General features: G+C 44.7%; 2 protein-coding genes across 4 annotated transcripts in view; one reads left to right on the top strand and one right to left on the bottom strand.

Annotated features, from left to right (window-relative positions):
• Positions 1-444: 444 nt before the first annotated feature.
• Positions 445-7,051, bottom strand: DYNLT1 (dynein light chain Tctex-type 1). 2 transcript variants are annotated; one of them, XM_019630763.1, is made up of 5 exons: positions 6,969-7,051; positions 4,090-4,131; positions 1,684-1,807; positions 1,193-1,270; positions 445-884 (listed from the first exon to the last, which is right to left on the bottom strand). In XM_019630763.1, exons 1-5 carry the CDS (start codon positions 6,993-6,995, stop codon positions 814-816), a joined length of 342 nt encoding a protein of 113 aa, XP_019486308.1. In that variant the 5' UTR covers positions 6,996-7,051; the 3' UTR covers positions 445-813. The 2 variants fall into 2 exon arrangements, with proteins under 2 accessions (XP_019486308.1, XP_019486309.1); XM_019630764.1 differs by lacking the exon at positions 445-884 and having other exon boundaries at positions 1,195-1,250.
• A 6,098-nt stretch (positions 7,052-13,149) lies between these two features.
• SYTL3 (synaptotagmin like 3) overlaps positions 13,150-20,698 on the top strand; it is an 81,783-nt gene continuing 74,234 nt past the window's right edge. For both annotated transcript variants that reach the window (XM_019630771.1, XM_019630772.1), the window contains exon 1: positions 13,150-13,423. The gene's annotated coding sequence lies outside the window, so the exon portion shown is untranslated. The remainder of the gene's footprint in view (positions 13,424-20,698) is intronic.

Raw genomic sequence — 20,698 nt, forward strand, 5'->3', positions numbered from 1 at the left:
AAATAATGATGCAATTGTTATAGACACAAACCGAATGATTATAAAAGCATCTTGCAATCGCTAAAGTACTAAAACTTTTGTTGTGTGTGATTGCTACTGAAAAAGAGAGAACATGAAGGGAGAAGTTGTAATGTTGCCGACTTGGGCCAAGTGTGTGAGTTCGAGCTCTCTGGCTAAAGGAACAGAAACCAGCTTGCCCACTTCCCACACCTTAGGCTCCAGAAGAGGGCAACTTGAGAAAGAAGGGTGTGATGCCCAGGGTAGATGGAAATCTAACCAGAACACAGCAGAGCTGTCAGGACCCTGGTCCCTTGGGTGATGTTAGCGAATCACTGTATTGGAGAGGACCGAAGCCGAATTGCAAGTTTCTCTTTCTTTTGTACAGTATAACAGATTCTGGAGCCACTAACTTAAATAGGAAGAATGCATTTGTGATACACAAACTTTAAACCGGAATAATTTATTATCCTAACAAAAGTACAAAGTATGGAAAATTAGTGTACTTGAATCGTTTCAGAGAGTAGAGAAAGTACCACGCTAGCAGATTTCTGTTTTTAGCACCTTTGAACAGAAATAATCAGAGTGAAGACAAGCGGCAGCCAGGCCTCTGACCGACCACCTATGGTGAGAGAGTCCTCTTGACTTAGGGTGTGCAGCGCGTAGAACAGTGCAGTCACCTAGGTTTTCCTCTACATTTTGAGAGTGCACCAAAGAACGCTTAAAGGAATGACAAAGGTGTTCACTGAATTCATGGCTAGTGGTTAGATGGAAGAGAGTTGCTGAGACAAAGTAGCTGGCGGGTGGACGCGGAGCTCAGATGGACAGTCCGAAGGCGCTGACGATGCAGTACATGGTCTTGTTCTCCCATCGCACGGTGCAGCTCCCTGCGGGAGGCGAGGCAGAGGGCGCGAAGTGAGGGAACCGGGGCAAGACATACTGATTCCTCACAGGGAGGCCAAAACACTCAGGTACTTACGTCTTCTGGTACATAAAGAAGGCTGGCAGGTCTCTTCTATTAAATGTTTTAAAAGGTGACTAATAAACATGCATTCAAAGACATGAAACATCCAAGCACACAGTTCATAAAACAGTGCTTTGGATAATCTAGATCTCAGTATGGTCCCAGGAGGCACTGCACGACCTTCAGGAAAATGCCCGTGACAGACTTTCACCAAATGAATGAAAACCATACCGTCAGTAGAGCTGTCCCAGAAGCAAGAACTCGCCGTATGTAATCCTGCTCCATTCTTCTGCATAATTACACAGGTCACTTCAATTAAAACAAACTTTTATTAGAGAAATTATTTGGAAATACAAATCCTTTTCCCCACTTTTAGCACAGGTTTCTCAATCACGTGGTTGACAGCAGTCGCCTGCTTGGTCCTACAGCAGTGACGAGTCAACAGGCCCCTTTCCCTCCCACACACAAGTCCTAAAGGCATCTGATCTGAAATGCTGTGAAATCCTATGGCATGTCCTGCAATTGTCCTGGCAGCCACACAGGCCAGTTTATGACATTATGACCTAAAACGAGATAACGTGCACAACACGTGACACACGCTTACAGGGGACTTGGGGCTGGGCACTGCACTGGAGCACTTGCTCTCTCCCGACACCAGACCTGCCTCTGCTCAGCATTTAAAGAACCCGCACCAGTGTACATGAGAAGCAAAACCCCCTTACCAATGTATTTAAATGGTTTCCCCAGCTTGGTGAGTTGGCTTAACGTTTGCTCCACTACGTTTGTGGTCCACTGATTCACTTTGCTGTGCTGGTAGGCGTTGCCACCAATTGAACCTTCTATGGCCTAGAAGACAAAGCAGAGGGTCCTGGTCAGCAGAATACACTGACCACCTCCACTCACCTACTCGGTACTGAAGTCCATCACCCTAAGAACTGCTGGAACACAGGATGCATAAAATGGAAGCTTGGATCCACGAGGACTCCTTTTGTTTGATAGTGTCATAGTTAAATGAATTTTATATTTGTTTTTAAGATTCCATGATTATATACGGTCTATCAATTTTTAAACTTTTTGACTGAATTTAACAGCACTGTTGTATTAGTACCTGGAAATAAGCAACATTTTTCCCATGACACTAGAAATTATTTTCCTTTGCCTATTTCTTTTTTTTTTTTAAAGATTTTTATTGGGGAATTGGGGGAATGGGAACAGCGCTGGGGAATTGGGGAAGGGGAACAGACAAGTTGCCGTCCCTTTGTTCTTCAGTCTAGTTGTGGAGGACGTTGCTTCACTGGCCCAAGTTGGCACCATCATTGTGCTCTTCCTGGGCGAGGCAGATCAATCGCCGACTTCTGGACGACTGGTTGTAGATTTTTTTTACTTGTATTTCCTGCTTTTTCCGCGCTTGTTTTTTTGGGGGGCGCTCATACAACCACTGTATAAGACGCACCCAGTTTTTAGACCCCAAATTTTTCGGAAAAGGGTGCGTCTTATACATGGGGAAATACGGTCCTTTGGGACTCCCTATTTTTCAGGGAGGGAGGAAAACATAATTTTGGACTCACCCAAATTTACTACTACCCAATACTTAAAATAGCTTGAGTACACAGTCAACCAATCACCAAGGACAAAAAAGCTATGGAGGTGGATGATCTTGTGAAAGTAGCCTGCAATGTTACTTCCTGTTTCCAGGGAGACTGGGAAAGTCTACCTTCAACTGTACTTGCGGCCTGGTAGCCAAGTCAAGGCTGGGCCTGCCGAGTAGCTCAGTTGGTTAAGAGCTCGCTCAAGAGTTCGAGCTCTGAGCAACAGGGTTGCCAGTTCAATTCCCAGCCCGAGCTGAGCTGCCACTGAGCTGCCAACAGGTGCAGGATGGCTCAAAAAAAAATGGGCCAAGTCAAGGCTAAAGGATACTTTGTAACCAACTCTACTTCCCACACTTCTAGTATAATTCACCCACCTTCCTGCTCTCCCCACCCCTTCCATAAGAAACACTGTATTTAGAAAAAGATGAAAGGCAAACTGCTACAGATCCTGCAAAGCAACTAAAAAATCAGCCTGATGTTGAATAATGCATATGGTAGAAAAACATTTTGCTTTCTATCACGTTCACAAAAATAGATTGTGGTTCTTTATCACTCTGTCAGTAGTCAATTTATATTAATAATTTGTATTAGAGTCAATTCCAAATCTCACACATAACCTCACGTGGTGCTGTTAAACTTAGATCACTAATGACTTTTTTTACCAATGGCTTCACTATCTGCTCAGTTAACACAAGGAAGGGAAGCTGACCGGAAAAGCCTTTCCAGCCTCATGCCTGCTGCTGGCTGCACTCCTCTGGCCACCCCCACCCGTTCCTTTCAGCCCCTCAGACCCACTACACACACCCTGCCACAGGGCGTCTGCACATGTCCCCTGCCTGGAACGAGTGGGCCCCTCCTCTGAGTTAATGCTGCTCCTACTCTCCAGATTCCAGCTCTGAACTCACTGGGCTGGTCACCTCCCTCGAAGCACCACCTACCTGGCAGTGCTAATTTACATTCCGCCAGCGTGACTATTTGATAAATGTCTGCCTTCCCTGCCCCATACTGTAAATTCCTTAAGGGTCAGTCCCCTGCATGCCCCCTCGACCTGTATTTTTTGAATGAATGAAGAACAAATAACCATTTTTGTCTCCCATTCTCATCATCTAAGGGAAATACTGTGGTCAATAATGATAAAGTGGGTAGTTTAGGAAAGTAAGAAAAATAAAAAAGCCCCAACTAGATCACCAGGTCTTGTAAGCTGTTTAATTTTTAATATTCACCATTTCCTCATTAAACATTGGAAACATTTACTTGTAACCATGAATCTTTTATGCTAACAGGTTATAGAATCAAGCCTTAGTAACGTTCAATAATAATGTTGCTATATAAAATTTCCTGTCTGATTCAAAATATATTATATACATAATATGGGAGTAACTCTTATCTAGATATTCATTGAAGTAAAAACTGTTAATTTGAAATGCCAAAACACATAGGCACAGCTGAAACAATTCCAAGACAGGATTTAAAATACGTTATTTTCAGTCATATAAGCCATTAATCAAACATTTAAAAAGTAGGTATTTCTCCTCTTACCTCTTTCACAATGTTGCTCACTTCATCAACAACAAAAGCAGTCTGTAAGAGAGAAAATGAGTTAAGTTTGACTTAATAGATTTGTATCCACTGCAGCCTTGATTAATGCAAATTTAGGTAATGAACATACTTTAGAAATGAAGATCTCAGAAATAATCTAACCAGACTGTTCATTTCACTGCGGAAAACATTACAGAGACTCAGAAGCAATAAATGGCTCTCTGAGGATCAGAGAGGGAGTGGCAGTCAGACTAGAATACTTGTACTTATAATTGAAAAGTTTTTGTTTTTAATCCTGCCTTGATCTTAAAGACTAACTTCACTTTAAACTAGAATTTAACCTCCATCCATTTCAACTGGTCACTGGGATCATTAACAAATATAGAATTTTAATCAGTTACTTGACTTTTGTATAAATTAACTGACACTTTCCCTGATGTAAACTGATTAAGAGCCTTGAAACTTAAGATGTGGGTTTTCTTCCTCACTGCCGTCCTACTTTGGGACTACACAACCAGCTGCTAGCACAGCCGTTCTCCGCCAGTGTGTCAGGATAAGGTGCAAGGTGGGCTGCCAGTGGTAATCTAGTGCCAGGAGTTTATAAATGGTTTTTTCTTTTTACATGTGGTCCATTGGAATGGGTACAAGGTTTTGTCTGAGTCCTGGGAACAGTACTTAGCTCTGGACATGCCCTCAGGCCTGTGTGCGTGCTGGGGGAATAAAGGGAGAAAGCCCTGCTCTTGGCAATGAGTTTTCCTCCCTGCCAGGCTGCTGACCACTGTGGCCCTGTTCTAGCCATGCACCTTTCTTCCCAGGAGCATCAAGAGCTCACTGCCTGAAGCCCTCTCACTTGCTGTACTCAGAAGTCATACTTGGAGACAAAGCCAACTCACCAAGTTAATGAAAGTTTGCAGTATGTTAAAGATTAAAGCATTTCTCGAAGTTTAAAGGATCCTTCCAAGGGACTTCAATGATCCTAAACCATACATGGAAGTCCCCGAGTAACTTTCTCTGTGTTTAAAATATGAAAAAGCTTGACTTGAACTTTTAGTGGTAAGGAGCAGTTGTACAGAATCCACTGGGCAGTTTCAACTTCCACAGGAAAGATGAACAATGGGTTGAGAGTAGAGTTACGAAGGTCCAGGTATCTACATGAAGTTACAGGATATGCAGAAAAGGCTTAGTTCGGAGGCTGTTAGGAGGACTGGCGTGGATTAGTGAATAAGTCATGCCTACTAGAAATTAGAGTCATGGCCTCATCCTCGCAGGGCTTTATCTTGTATAAACTACAGATCACTCATTCAGCCCCTTCATTTCACAGATGTGCATGTGAGATCTGGAATAATGAAGTCACTTAGCCAACTCATGGTGAGAACCAGAACTAGAATAGAGTATTAGAATGCTAGTTTTAAGGGCTTTCTCTTACACTTACACTGCCATTCCCCTTTTTACAATTTTATTCAATATTCCTACAATACAAGCCATTTTCCAATTATTGTCAGTTAATCGTTTACAAGGGAAAATTTTTCCTTTGCTCTTCTCATACTTATTCACTAGGTTGCTACCAGCATTCAAACACTGATGACTGACATTGCCATAGAAAAGTTCGTGCCAGTTAAGAAATCAGATCAAAACTAAAACTTTAGGATCACTCCTTAAGCCTTAGATTTTTCCCCCTTGAAGCATAACTGCTTAAACTAAATTTCAAAAATGGGAATATCAAACCTTAACAAATTTATCTTTTTATTTTTGACAGACTGCATAATACATGGGACTCCATTTATTCGCACCCCAACAAGAATTATTTAGCAAGAAGAAAAATGGCAACTGTTCTTCTCTGACAGCAGCACCCGTCAGGCGCTGTTTCCTGGATGCTGCTTAGCCTGAAGGAAAGCCATCTTACCAGCACACCACTGCAACGCATGTCTTCTATTCGGCAAATGATAGGCTTTCCCCTGCTTCTTCATTGAGGCAATAAAGAGATGACCCCCCCACACCCACTCCCACCCACAAATAGGCGCTATCTTACTGACATCTCAAACTGAAATGAAATACAAGTGCGGGCTGTCGCAGCGGGAAGCGCAAGGCGCCGAAGAACAGGTGTGGGGCGGGAGACAAAGGCGGGTTCTGTTGTGCACTCATGCGTTCTGCAGACAGCCAGGGCATTACATCTGGGTCTGAAGGGACGTGCGAGAGGCGACCGTCCGTGCGTGCCACGAGTGCGTGTTACTGGACTCTTGCGTTAAAATACTGGATCAATTAGATGCACAAGCGGTCTTCAGTCTTCCCCACCCCCGGATGTGCAGCGCCTTCTTCAGGGTGGGGGTCCGCACCGCTGAATACACGGCGCCAGTGACATCACTCCCAGCGCCCCGCCGGCGTGGGCCGGGGGCGTGGAGCAAGGCCGCGCGGTGCGGTGGGGCCAGCGCGGAGCGGGCCGAGGACGAAGTCGGCGCGAGGCGGACCTGGGGCACGGCGGGGCCGGGGGTGCGGTGGGGGGCCGGAAGTGTGGGGCTGGCTGGGAGCGCAGGGGCGCCGGGGGTTTGCAGCGCCCCTGGAACCAGGCCGGCGCGGAGCGGGGTCCAGGGCGCAGCGGGGGTGCTCCGGGCCCGGCCGCAGGACCCGGGGCGCGCGCCGCCGCGCGGGGAGCCTCCTTCCCGCCCCGCCCCTCGGGCAGGGCGACGACGCCCGGAGCAGGCCGGGCCCGGGGTCACGGCGAAGCCCTCGGCAGGGCGCCGGCGCCGTCAGCCAGCGCAGGAGAGGGCTGCCGCCCACGTCCAGACGCAGCCCAGGTGCCCACACACGCCCCTGGCTGCGGACTCCCGCCCAAGCCCCGGGCACCCGGCCGCCACCCTGCCCGTCGCCGTCCCGGCAGTTACCTCTTCCGCAGACTGAAAGTCTTCCATCTTTCCGCCTGCGCGTCGCCTCCGCCTCCCTGAGTAGCGCGCACTGCGCCGGCGCTGGTAGGGCCCGCCCCTAGTGCTCGCGCCCCGCCCGGCCCCGCCCTCTCCCAGGGCCCCGCCCACTCCTGCTCTAGAGCCCCGCCCTTCCCCTGGTACCTCGGTGCCCCAGGCCCGCCCCTTGGGGACTCGGGATTATCCCTCCTACCTTCCTCCCGGAGGTGGTGGTTTCCGTGGGAACCCGCCTGAGTAGCCTGGCAACTGACTAGACCGCAGCAACTAAAACAAAACAAATGTATAAAGCCAGTCCGGGAAGGCAGAGTCGTCCCGCCCCTCTCCTCCAGTCTGTACTGTACTGTGTGGATGAAGTTGAACTTTCAGGCAGGCTTGGACACCTAGTAACAGATTGTAATGTGACTTCTAAACATGGTGGAGAGCGTGAGATATTGGTTACAGTCCCCTTGGAGATCCAGGAGTAGGAAACGAGCTGTGATGGAAACTTTCCTTTGGTGAGGCAAGTTTTCCATATAAATGAGATTTTTTTTTTTAATCTTAAGCACCATTTTAAAAAACATTTCAGGTGGAAAATTTTGTTAAACGCTGCACACTGCCTGGTTCCCCTAACCAGAATGACCTAGACATACACCTGACTTGTGTACAGGGGCCTTTATGGAAATTAGTAATGACACTGGGCTCTGGGTACGTGCTTTCCAAGCAAAGCCAGGCTGTATGCACCTGCTTCACGTGCTCTGAGGGAAAGAGCTTAGACTTTGGGGACTGCTTTTTCTGGTTTTACCATGCTCTTGAAGTCAAGTTGTCACTTCTTACCTCTCCAAAGCCCAGTTGCCAAAACCCACTTTCCATGCCCCCAGGAAGAGTTGACCGCAAGCCCCTGAGACTGGGTAGAATTAAGCTTCAGAGCCCATATTCAATCCACCAGCAACCCTTGTTTCTATCCTATAGAATCTAAGGTTCCATGCGGACAGAAATCTGTTGTATTCACTGATGTATCCCTGCCCCGTCAATTGTGCCTGGCACATAATAGGTGCACAATGAACATTCATTGAATGAAGGCGTGCTTTCCCCACATGTGTTAGTTCTGCCTCATACCCAACTGCAGAGAACTGGGGTGTGGGGGAAGATACAATCGCCTGCCTTTTTGTGGGCGACACGGCTGGTGAGAAGAGGGCAGAGCTGTGAAAGAGACACAGGGCCCCAGGCCCGATCACGGAGGCCGGCTGGGTGGGGACTGGGTGTTCTCCCACACCTGGTTTCTGCTTCTCGGATTCCGAACTTTATTCACTTTTTGAGTTTTGTTCTCTTCCTATTATCTGGCTTCAACCCACCTGTTCCAGTGTTTCAGTCTTATGCCTCAGTCTCCATGTGATTCTCATGCTGACATTTCTTCATTTTGTCTTCCCGACATTCCCAGCGTCCCCTGAGATTCCATTTCTGGGGTCCTTCTCAGTCACTTGACTTCCCTGCCTCGTTCTGGGCCCACAGCGGCACCGCCATCCTGAGCCAAATGGGGACTTTTTCTCTCTCTTCCCTTTTTCTCCTCTACTGGGGACCTGAAGGCCCACTAGCTAATGTCAGAATTATGTGCAACGCAAGCATGAACAGGCTCCGAGTGAACATTTGCAATTGCAGACTGAGAGGTTTGGGACCTCTTTTTAAAAGGCTTTTTAAAAAGCTCCACAGCCTTTTAGGAACTTCCTAATCCAAATGAGTGTCCTGAGTGGCTGCGGGGACTGTGCACTAGTCAATACAGACACCTGGTGATACTGTAACTGAAAATCACCGGCATGTGTGTAAATCAACAGAAAGCATGTAAATGTGAATTTCAAAATTTTTACATGACTTTAGCTTGTAGGCATTGGGTCCCGCTCGCCAATTTTAACTATCAAAGAACATTCATTAAATGACATTGTACATGACATGTTTTTCTGCCCCAGAAGCGGATAAATTGGTCTGTTGACCTTCAGAGCTATTTGCCCGCTTACTCGTCACACATGTGCTGAGCACTCACTTGGTGTCAGCCTCTGAGCTGGAGTTGAGGCTTCACAGTTGACAAAATTACGGTCCCTGTGGAAAATTTTTAAAAACTACTTTTCTGGAAAGAGGAGGATTTGAATTCTCTAGGCTCAGTGATATTGTAGTGCTTGGAAAAAAAGCAGTGATATGCATTATGGTCTGCCCGATGGATATACACTCCGCAGGGCTGAGGAATTTCAAATCACCAACATTGGCCGTTAACGAGCTGCCATTCCCAGCACCCGGGATCGGCCAAGACGAATGTCCATCAGAAGCGCCTGAGTGGAAACGCCTGACTCATAGCTGCTCATAAATCTCTGGTCTTCAGCCATATTTTAGAATAGTGTTCATTGCTGCACTGTAAGTCAGTGGAGTGAATCTTTGATCTGTTTTTCAGTTTGGGGGTTAGCCTTGGGTTGGCAGATATTGCGTGCTTTCTACCTTCGAGTCAAGGCTCTTAAATACAAACCCTTTAGAAATAGGAATTGGCATTGCCAATGTCTTTATTTAGCAAGTGTGGGCCCAATAAATCCTGTCCGTGTCACCTCAACAAATAAATCAATGGCCAGCTGGGTCCCCCAGAGCTGTCTGTCACATGCAGCCCTTCCCCATCCAAATCCAACGCTGTGGATGTTCGTGTTTTCCTTTCTTTTCCTGTGCCTGGGAGTGTGTTACCAAGATGTGCCGTGGAGTCATGCTAAGTCAATAATAATAATAATAATAATAATAATAATAATAATAATAATACAATGAACCTGGCAATACCAAACACTCTAGTGTGAGGAATTTAATGTTGCAAGGAAAAGAAAATAAACCTGTGGCTAACTCATATCTAAAGTGAGGATTTTAGGCTGAGAAATTACATGCTAACAAGATTAGCTGGGAAATGCCTCTACTTAGGTCCGCTGTCAGCTGGGAAGCACCAGCTCAGTGGGACCGAAATACCTCTGTACCGACTGGAAATGGCTGTTACTCCGAGGCCCTTGGTTTCCCCTTCTCCCCAATTCTGGCTATCCCCACCCCTTCCTAGGGCCCCATCCCCAGAAGCCAACAACTAAAGGATAACTTGTGGCACAGCAAGAGCCTCCAGCTGGCATTTCTTCTGACCGGTTGATTTTCATGTTGTCATTGCTATTAAACAGCTGATCAGTTCTGTGTAGCTGAACAAACCACACACTACGTCAGTCAGCACAGGCTTAGCTAGCTACAGAAAACGGCGACCCTAGACTCTTGGTGGTTGACGACAACAAAGATATATCTGTCACTCACGCTACATGACCATGGAGGGGCTGCTGTGGCTCTGCCCCGTGTCTTCTCCTTGCTGGAATCAGGCTGATGGAGCAGCGTGACTCCAGAGTCATCAAGGAAGAGGGAGTGGCTAGGAAGGTGCTGCTCATAAGTGGCAGGTGTCACCTCTGCATACATACTGTTGTCCAGAGCATGTCTCTTGTCCACGCCTGAGTTTACAGGGCCGGGACACATAGGGGAGGAGAGGGTTACAACCTGCCACACACACCATCCTGAAGGGTCCCATCGGTGATTTGTCATCTTCATACTCTCTCTGCCCGACTCCTGCCCATGCATCCCCCACTTCCACTGCTACTCTAGTCGAATCTCCAGGCCAGCCCTGTGAGAGCTCACTTTACTTTCAGATGTGATCGAATGCATTCCTGTGCAATTTCAACACCCAGGCACATTCTTTCATTGCCAGCTCTTCCCTGCTGCCCACTGTGGCCGAGGCCTGAGATCAGCGGTCTCCAAACTTCTTTCATTATGCCCCTCTAGCAGGGACCAGTTTTTGAGCATGTATCCCAAAGGCATGTTTATTGCAACTATGATATATTAAACTGTGAATCCACTTATTAAACATTAAAGAATTTAAGTTTTCACCTTTTAAAGAATAAATAGAAATAGAAGTTCTAAATTTTCTTAGTATAGCTTACTGTTATGGGCTAAATTATATCCCTCCCAAAATTCATATGTTGAAGTCCAAACTGCCAGTGCTTCAGAATATGACATTCTGTATTTGGAGATAGGGCCTTTAAAGAGGGGTTCAGTTAAAATGAAGCCGTTAGGGTGGGTCCTGATCCAATAGGACTGTGTCCTGATAAGAAAAGGAGATTAGGACACAGATACACATAGAGAGATGATCATTTGAAGACATGTAAGACAGCCCTCCACAGGCCAAGGAGAGAGGCCTCCAGAAGAAACCAACCCTGCCAACACTTTGATCTTGAACTTTGGGACCTCAGAACTGCGAGAAAATTAATTTCTGTTGTTTAGTCCTCCAGTGTATGGCATTTGTTACAGCAGGCCCAGCAAAGTAATATACCTACTTTGGAAATAATTATTCCAGGTTACCCTCATTTCTAAAACATTTCCCCAAACATTCCTAAATGGATTCACTCCGTATCTTATGCCACAAAATAGAAATACTAGTACTAAATGAATAGTACTCACTGTTTTTTAAGAATCCTCTTAGACCAGGTGTTCTCAACCATGATCACTATGGAAGTGCCTGACATAGCAGATGCACAAGAAGCACTTGTGAATGAATTGAATGAACTATAATATATATGCTGAGAGGGCAGCCTGGTGACCCTCACCAGGAAACAGGCTCAGGGACACCAAGTGGTTTGCTCAAGGTCACCCAGATCTGTCTCACCCGGAGCTTGCTATCTTACTTCACGCTTCCCTTTTATTGTTCTAACCCTTCACAGACCATAATCGCCTCCTGCCCACCCCTGCTCCTCACCAGATGAAATTCGCCAATCAAGTTATCAACCTCAGGCCACGGAAGAGTGAGATTTCAGAACTGAAGAGGCAAGGGATGATCAAAGTGAATGTCATTTACAGATGAGGAAGCCAAGGCCCACGAGTCTTCAGAGCGATCTAGTGACTCCCAAGGCCACACAGCAAACCTTATTGTTGGTCACCAGCTGACTTGCCTGAATCATATTCTCTCAATCAGAGTTCACACTAGTTCAGCCTCAAGAGTGAGTCCAAGACCCTCAAAAGAACCCATTAAGGGAATGAAGAAACAAGTTCACAGAGTGGGAGAAAAATATCTGCTGTGTAAATGTCAGACAAAATAATATATAAAGAAATTCTACAAATCAATAATAGAAAGGCAGATAACCCAATGTAAAAACAGGCAGAAGACTTGAATAAGCCCAACACCAAAGATGTCCAATTGACCAATAAACATACAAAATGATGCTCAAATGACCCAGCTACATGAAACATCAGGGAAATGAAAATTAAAACTATAATGTGATGCCACCACAGATCCACTGCAATGGATAAAAAAGAGAGGCAGGTCTATTTGTTGCTGATAGGAGTGGAAGTTAGTACAACCACTTTGGAAAATTCTTGGCAGCATCTCGTAACGTTGAACATACGCCTAACCTCTGATGTGGAAATTCCACTCCTAGGCACGTAACCAACAGAAACACGTACAGTTATTCACCCAAGAGACGATACAAGAATGTTGTAGCAACACCATAATAACCAAAAATTATAAATAACACAAATGCCCGTCAACAGTACAATAGAGACATAAATTTTGTCGATATTCATACAATGAGATATATTAGTACAGTGAGAACTTCCAGGATGCTGTTAAAGTTCAATTTCTTTCTTTTTTTATTTTATTTTATTGGGGAACAGCCATGGTCATTGATTACACATTGCTTAAATGCTACAATGACATAGTTGACTCTTTTAGGGAGGGCACAGCTCACAGTGGCCCATGAGGGGATCGAACTGGCAACCTTGGTGTTGTCAGCACCACGCTCTAACCAACTGAGCTAACCGGTCACACCCTAAAGTTCAATTTCTTGATAGGAGTGTGTTCATTTTGGGGAAATTTATCAAGCTGTGCTTATGATTTGTATCACGTTCTGTATGTATGCTATACTTCAGTGAAATTTACCAGGGTTGGAAAAAGCCCATGCTAGTCTTGTTCTAAATTGATGCTTGAGTTAGCAGCTGTTGTTTGAGAAGCAGTTAGTCATTTACACCCAAGGTTAATGTGAAACCCCTTGCAAGTGTGAGAGCATTTGAATATTTGAAGCCTCTAGTGTCTACTGGGAGTTTTCTTGATAAGGGTGAAGCATTTCTTTCAGTAACATCAGCTTGGTCTTTCCTCCAGCTAAAAATATAAACTGTTGGCGTACACGAGTTCCTGGGTGTGCTTTGTGTGGCTTTGCTCTCAGGGGCCTTGGTGAGGTGGTGGTAGCCACAGAAGCTCTCGGGGCCAGCCCAAGAGTGCACCGCATCAGCCCCGTGCCTGACAGGAAGGAAAGAGAAATACGTCAGTTGTTCTAAACAAAGAAAAATTGACTTCCTTCTCTCCAGAACAGACTCCTCTGGCCTCTCCTCTTGAAGCTGGTTCAAAGGTAGGCTGAGCATCCCCGTATGGCTGTTAGGGCAGGTTGTTTTGGGGGTAGGGTGCGTAGAGATTACAGTTATGGTAACATGATTGATGACATTAAAAGGCAGGAAACAAAAACAATGGTAAATTAGACAAAGGATGACTTGCAATTTTATTGAACAGCACACATTTAAAATTCAGGGTAACAATGGTTTAAATGGAATGGAGGAAGTACTTTAGAGTTGGTTAAAAAAAAAGACAAAAAACTATTCAAAAGCTATACGGTGTGAATTTTTAAGGTGGTGGCATAGAGTGTTCAATGTCTTCTTTGGTTTATAAATTCTCATGTGTATAGTTTATTACTGTTTTGCTCTGAATCTACTTCATAGATTCAATTTGTTTTGATCAGCCATAATCTCCAGTTTGGAGTAGGAACAGAAATATAATTTTAAAATTAAAAAAAATTAAGTTGGCTGGGTCTAATTTAAATTTCTTTCAATTAAGCTTCTTTAACCCCCAAACAGATTTCTTGGCAAGAGGAAAGATTATGAGAGGAAAATGCACATTAGATACTAAAGATCTATTAAGAAGTTGGAATTGGTGTAGAAAAAGATTATTCAGCCAAGGTAGTGGGAGGTACTAACTTCTTCTCTGCCTAAACGAAGCATAAGGCTTTGGAGTTAAAGAGACCCACATTAGAGTGTGGCTTTAGGTAGATGACTTAATCACTCCAAGCCTCACTCTCTTCAGCTGTAAAATAGGTGTTCTTATTCATAATGTTGTAATGAAGATTGTGATAATATATGCAGAGTACTTGTCAAACTGTCTGGTCCAGAGTGAGTGCTAAATAAATAGTAGCTATTGGTGCAACCAAAAGTGTAACAACAATTATGAGTAGTAGCTGTAACAATATATAATATTCTCATTTCTTTAACCTTCCATAAGAAGAAAGAGGTCACGGAGTCGAAGCCATGAAAATCATGGATTTCTATTTCAGCGTTTCACTCTGATTCTAAAACAGCATGTTTTGAGGGTTTTTTGGTGGCAAGATGTCTACCTGAATGGGAAAGAATGAATTGCGATGCTGGTCCCATCTCCTATCTCCCGTAGGCGTCAAGTTTTCTAGCCTTAAGCCCACGTACATGCAACTTCCTACATAACAGACAGAGTTTTGAGGGACCTGAAGCTTAGACAACTTGCGGAGACTTCTTTAAGAAAATGAATACAGACATAGGCACAGGGCCTTGGATGGGGCCCTGCAGGGGAGGGAGGCCAAAGTGTGAGCTTCACTAACTTCCAGAATGTTCACCTCTGATTAAGTAACAGGAGAGAAGGGAACTTATAAACGCCCGTCTCCATTTCGGCGTCAGACTTTGGGATGGCCACACAGGCATGCCGTCACACCTTTGCAAAAAAGAATCTGTTAAGCCTGAGCGTCTGAGCCCAGCTGGGGTTGGGACGACAGAGACAAGTGGCCTTCATTCATCTCCTCCCTGGAGTGGACCAGTGTTCTTTGCAGCTGCGACAGCCTTCCCTAAAGAGAAAAAAAAGGGACAGAATTTTTAGGTCAAGTTTTTCTGAGGTCAGTTGAGCCACTCAACTTTTCCTCTGCATATATGTCCGAGGCAGAATATTTAGGTCAAGTTTTTCTAAGGTCAGCTGAGTCACACATTTCCCCCTGCAAACGAGGCAGAAAGTACGTAGCTGCATCCTGAGACTGTGCATCTTAAGGAAATAGCTGTGGTAAAACCACCACAGCAGCGGGGGAGGCCGACCCCCCAAGTGACCCGCGCTCGGAGCTATTGCAAGGCTGTGGCTTTCGGGCCCTGAGGTGGTTCTGTAGTTTGCCTTGAAAGCCTGGGCCGCGATCGTTTTCACACGCGCACCCTACAGCAGTTTGCCAAATTTCCACCGCGGCTCCATTTCCCGGTCCTCACAGTGAGGTGCTGAGGCTTTCTTTCCTTTGATCTGTGACCAGCTGCTCAGAGATGATAGATAATTGGATGAAAGGCAGAGGGAACCGCCCGCCGCAGATAAGAACGTTGGCTCTCCAGGCCTCCTGTCTCCACGCAGTTTCACATGTCTTGTACGCCCCTTGCCCCTCCCCCACCAGCGCCCCACTCCTCTCAGATCGAAAAGACAAAGTCAAGTGCTATTAAGCTGAGGAAAGCAAGCAAGCTGTCTCAAAATTCTAGCACGTGAATGGGTATTTTGTTCTCCTGGCAAAGTGGTCCCAGGCCTTCCTCCCCTGGGACACCTTCCCTGACCCCCAGCCATTTCGGCTGTCTCCATCACTGAATCAAACCTTTCTCTGCAGGTATTTCTCTGTAGAGCCTCATATTTTTATACTCACCACGCCCATGCCCCCCACACACACACACACAATGTTATAATTTATTTTCTGCCTGGAATGTGAACTTGAGTGCAGAGATTGGGTCTTACTTATTTTGGATCCTCATTACCTCTCATGTACTCGGCAGAGAGAAGACCAGTAAAATTGGGGTGTGGAGCCTAAATACCACAACCACACTGTTTGTCTGGATGCCAGGGTTCCACTGGGTCCAGCATGAGGGTACAGGCGAAATGGAAATATATGGCTTGAAGTACACGCTGGGTTTAGGAGGCCAACCCTCCTGCCCCCATTGCCTGAGTCCCTATCAATCCCGGAGAAATGGCTTGGTTTCTTGCTTTGGCACATTCCTGCAGGGAAGGACAGAGGGGCCGAGAAGAATACCCCCGAGTCTGGCTTGCTTTGTTCTGGCCATTGCTCTAGGGCTGTATCTCAAGGATTCTGGAATTGGGGTTTGATCCCAGATTGTCTGACACCCAAACCAATGCTGAGATGGGACGGTTTGGTGTGAAATGCGTCTCTAGGTGGTTGTGGGTGACTTTTCCCTTCGTAGTGGTACTGTGGTGTAGGTGTTCCTTGTTCTTTAATTGTGAAATAAAATCAGATCCGTAGGTGGAGTGCTGGAAAACAAAGGCAGTCAGCATTACAAAATTACAAATGCGACAGGAAAAAGGAGGTCGGGGCTGGACTCAGCTCCATGTGGACAACGACAGAGCCTGACTCCAGTCTCAGGACAAAATAAACACAATGTACGAATGTGTTGGGTGAGTGAGACAGTGACTAAATATCATCACAGAAAAACCAATCTGGGAGATTTCATTATTCAAGCTATGTGAATTTCTGCACGAGATCATCACTTTTAAAAAACTTTTTAGTATGCTTCTCAAATTCTGAAATGACTCCATTTTCCTATGCTTTTCAGATTTTGGGAGACTGAAGCTTTCTAAATGAGTGTTTGCTTGCTCACCTGACTATCCTAATTTCCTACACTAGTTGAAGTCATGCTTCCTGCTTTGGCAAGAAAACCCACATGTTACAATATTCACTGGGTTTCTCAACTCAAACCAAATATTGAGGACCTACTTGCTGGGTGATGAGGGATCATTAAAACCCAATGTCACCAGTAGAAAGGAAGCTTGATTACAAGAAGTGAAGTCAGGGTCATGATAGAGAAATATACAAAGTAAAAAGGGGTTATATTGAAGGAACAATTAATTTTTATTGTAAATGAGGGGAAAATTCCTGAATTAGGTAGCAATTAATCTGGACCTTGGGAAATTAACAATAATAAGGAGGATAGTATTAATACTACTACTAATAATAATAATAATAATAGTTACAGCTAATATTTATTGACTGCTTATTTATTTTTTAATTGAGGTACAATTGACATACAACATGATATTACATTCAGGTGTATAAGCATACAACATAATGATTCATACGTATATATATTGTGAAATGATGACCTCAATAAGTCTAGTTAATATCCATCACTATACGTAGTTACAGAATTTTTTTCTTGTGACAAGAACTGTTAAGATCTACTCTCTTAGCAACTTTCAAATATACAATACGGTATTACTGGCTATAGTTGCCATGCTGTATATTCCATCCCTGTGACTATTTATCTTATAACCGAAAGCTTGTGCCTCTTGGCCTCCTTCACCCATTTTGTCCACCCGCCACCTCCCTCCTCTGGCAACCACCAATCTGTTCTCTGTATTATCAACTACACATATGCTTGCCACTGTAATCTAAGTACTTTATATGTATCAACACATTTAATCTTCACAATAACTCTAGGAAGTAGACGCTGTAATTCTCTCTACTTTATAGATAACGAAATTAAGTCCTCAGGGCATAAGTAACTGGCCCAGCACCTCAATAGTCAGTAAGCAGCAGAGCAGACATAGCCGTGCTGCAAACCCTGTTCTCCGGACTGCGCTCACTGCCTCCGAGTGAATGAGATTTGGGGAGGGCAGAAGGAAGAGCGGGGGCAAGTGCGTGGAACAGGGGGAATGCATGATGTGTGCAGGGAATAGCCTCGAGCGAGCGCGATATGGGAGCACGGGAGCTCTTTGTGGGGACCGGGGATGGGGTAGGAGGAAGAGACCAGATCAGGGACGGGCAGGAATGCCATGTTCGTTTGCACTTTAGGATTTGTTTCTAGGCAGTGGAGGACCTTTACTGGAGGGAGAACAACAGATACCTGCCTCAGTACGGTTAAATACACTCCCCTTCACCCTGGAGACATCCTCTCTTCCTTCCCATTCCTGAGACCGACTCCTGTTCTCCCGGCTCAGCAGGAGTCACCTTTGCCATGAAGATTTTCTGGTCTCTTGTCTCCTTCTGACTCACCATCCATTTAGTCCTGTCATGGCTGCTCCCACTGGTTGTCTGCAGCCTAATGGGTACAGCCAGCTCTGGATCCCATCGGTTGTCCCTGTTGCTACTTTGTGAGAGTTACAAATGCCATGCCCACACCTCACTGTCACCCTAGACAGTAACACATGACATACTGCAAGGAACATGCAAGCTAATTGTCGTAGATTTCATGTAATTCTTTTATTACCTCCATTTCCAACCCCAAAACATGATAAAAAAGCAAAAGCATCCAAGAGAAGAGTATATTTTTTTATCCATATTTTGAAGTGTATAAAAAATAATCCTGCACGGTTTCTAATCTCCAGTTAGTATAGGTGACCAGAAATGGAATCTGGGAAGGTGTACCTTATCTTGCTAATGCCGTGCGGTGGATCGAATTATCTCCACTTTCTTGATGTTTACCATGGGTTGTGGCTTACTAACTTCATCCTAGAAACCTCTACTGACTAGGAAGAAGTTCACTTTAAAAAAAAATAAATAACAAAAAATTTACAAACAAGTACGTTGTTGACATGGGCCTGGAGGCGTCTTGTCTTGAATAAATAGACTACCAGGTAAGAATAGTTTTAGTGATTTTTTTTTGAGTGATTTGGAAGATGGATCACAGAGTAGAATCTTCAAGTTGGCAGTTGATACAAATGTGTAAGAATTCAAATACTAGGGGCTGGCCGAGTGGCTCAGTTGGTTAAGAGCGCGAGCTCTGAGCAACAGGGTCGCCGGTTCGATTCCCACATGGGCCAGTGAGCTGAGCCCGAGCTGAGCTGCCACTGAGGTGCCAACAGGTGGCAGGAAGGCTCAGCTGTTGAGAGCATGTGCTCCTAACAACAAGGTTGCTTGTTCAACTCCCGCATGGGATAGTGGGCGCCCACCCGCAACTAAGATTAAACATGGCACCTAGAGCTGAGCAACTGTGAGCTGCTGACGGGTGACCAGTTGGTGACTGGACTTGGAGCTGAGCTAGCTGTGCCCTCCACAACTAAGATTGAAGGGCAACAACTTGACTGTTCCCCTTCCCCGATTCCCCAACACTGTTTCCATCTTCCAATTCCCCAATAAAATCTTAAGAAAAACAAAAAAGAATTCAAATACTAGTCTAACTGGGATAAAGTGCAGGTTCTGTTCAGTAGGAGTGAAAAGATGCGACTGAAAGCATTTAGATAATTTCTACTGAAAGAGGAGCTCTGAGCTCTCAATTATAACCTGGAAATCAGACCTGGAATTCCATAAACAAACAAACTCATAGTCAAACTGAAGCCCCCAAACCAAAACCCACACAACTGAAAACAACAGCAACAACCAACCAATCCTTTATTTTCCCCACCCCATTCTTCTACAAACCCAATAACATGTTGAAAAGTGAAGAAGAGAATTATATGGTTAAATTTGCATGTGAACTGAGAAATTATTAGATCCTCCAATTCAGTGGTTCTTAACCCCATGAGACCCAAGGCTCACTCTGTATAGGAAGTATTGTGTAGGTCACTTTTTACTGTATGGAAATTGAATTCATGTGTAATATAACCTACCTACACTAATAATGGTAATCATTGCTGCGATAAAAGGAGAAATAAAGGGACAATACATTATAAGAATACATGTATTCTTATATGTAAACTACATTAGAAGACACTGCAGTTGTCAGATATTTGCATGCATAGAATCACATTCAATGTGATACCTAGAAATGCAGACTGTGACAGCACATGGCATTAGCGATTCAAGTACAACACGCAACGTCGCTCTGTGTGATGCAGCTTTCTGAAATGATAGTGCTTGTTAAAGTTCTAAATGAATCAAAATACAGTCTTCCTTCAATTTGCACAATGCTTGCATTCTAGAAAACAGAGTACAGTTATGCACTGCATAATCACGTTTACGTTTCAGTCAACAACAAACCCCCTACACAACGGTGGTCACATAAGATTAAAATGGAGCCAAAAAATTCCTATCACCTAGTGACGCTGTAGTTGTTGTAACATTGTAGTGCAGTGCATTGTTCACATGTGTGTACACAAACCTACAGCACTGCCAGTTGTATGAAAGTATAGCACATACAATATGTACAGTACATAATACTTGATAATGATAATAAACAGCCATATTACTGGTTTATGTAGTTATGACAGTATACCTTTTGTCCTGTAGAGTGTACTCTTTCTGCTTATTAAAAAAAAAGTTTGCTGTAAAAACACTATGCCGTGTTATACCAGGAGCAGCCTTATACATCGCGTGTTTACAGCATTTCTTGAACGAATCATTTTCTCTTGTGCTTGATTTAATCTCTTGTTGTTTTGTACAAAACATACTGTGCAGGCTTGTAGCCTAGGAGCTATAGGCGTGCCACATGGCCTGCATGTGGAGTAGGTTAAACCATCCAGGTTTGTGTAAGTGCACGCTATGATGTTTGCACAATGGTGAACTTGCCTAGTGATGTAAATATTTCTCAGAGCGTACCCATTCAGAAAGTGGCACATGACCATATAGTAAAGCCCTGCAAAATACACTTTGTGTTTATAGAAGAGTTAAATTCTATTATGAAATCATTATAATTTTTACTAATTG

Source organism: Hipposideros armiger, unplaced genomic scaffold (assembly GCF_001890085.2).
Source record: "Hipposideros armiger isolate ML-2016 unplaced genomic scaffold, ASM189008v1 scaffold_940, whole genome shotgun sequence".
Taxonomy (NCBI): domain Eukaryota; kingdom Metazoa; phylum Chordata; class Mammalia; order Chiroptera; family Hipposideridae; genus Hipposideros; species Hipposideros armiger.

Bases quoted from the DNA above. Each gene is read 5' to 3' on its own strand.
- DYNLT1 (XM_019630763.1), bottom strand. From the start codon at position 6,995: ATGGAAGACTTTCAGTCTGCGGAAGAG. The intron at 1,808-4,089 runs GTAAGAGGAGAA...TTTGTCTTCTAG, and splicing joins TGAGCAACATTGTGAAAGAG to GCCATAGAAGGTTCAATTGG. The intron at 1,271-1,683 runs GTAAGGGGGTTT...TTTTAATTGAAG, and splicing joins GAAACCATTTAAATACATTG to TGACCTGTGTAATTATGCAG.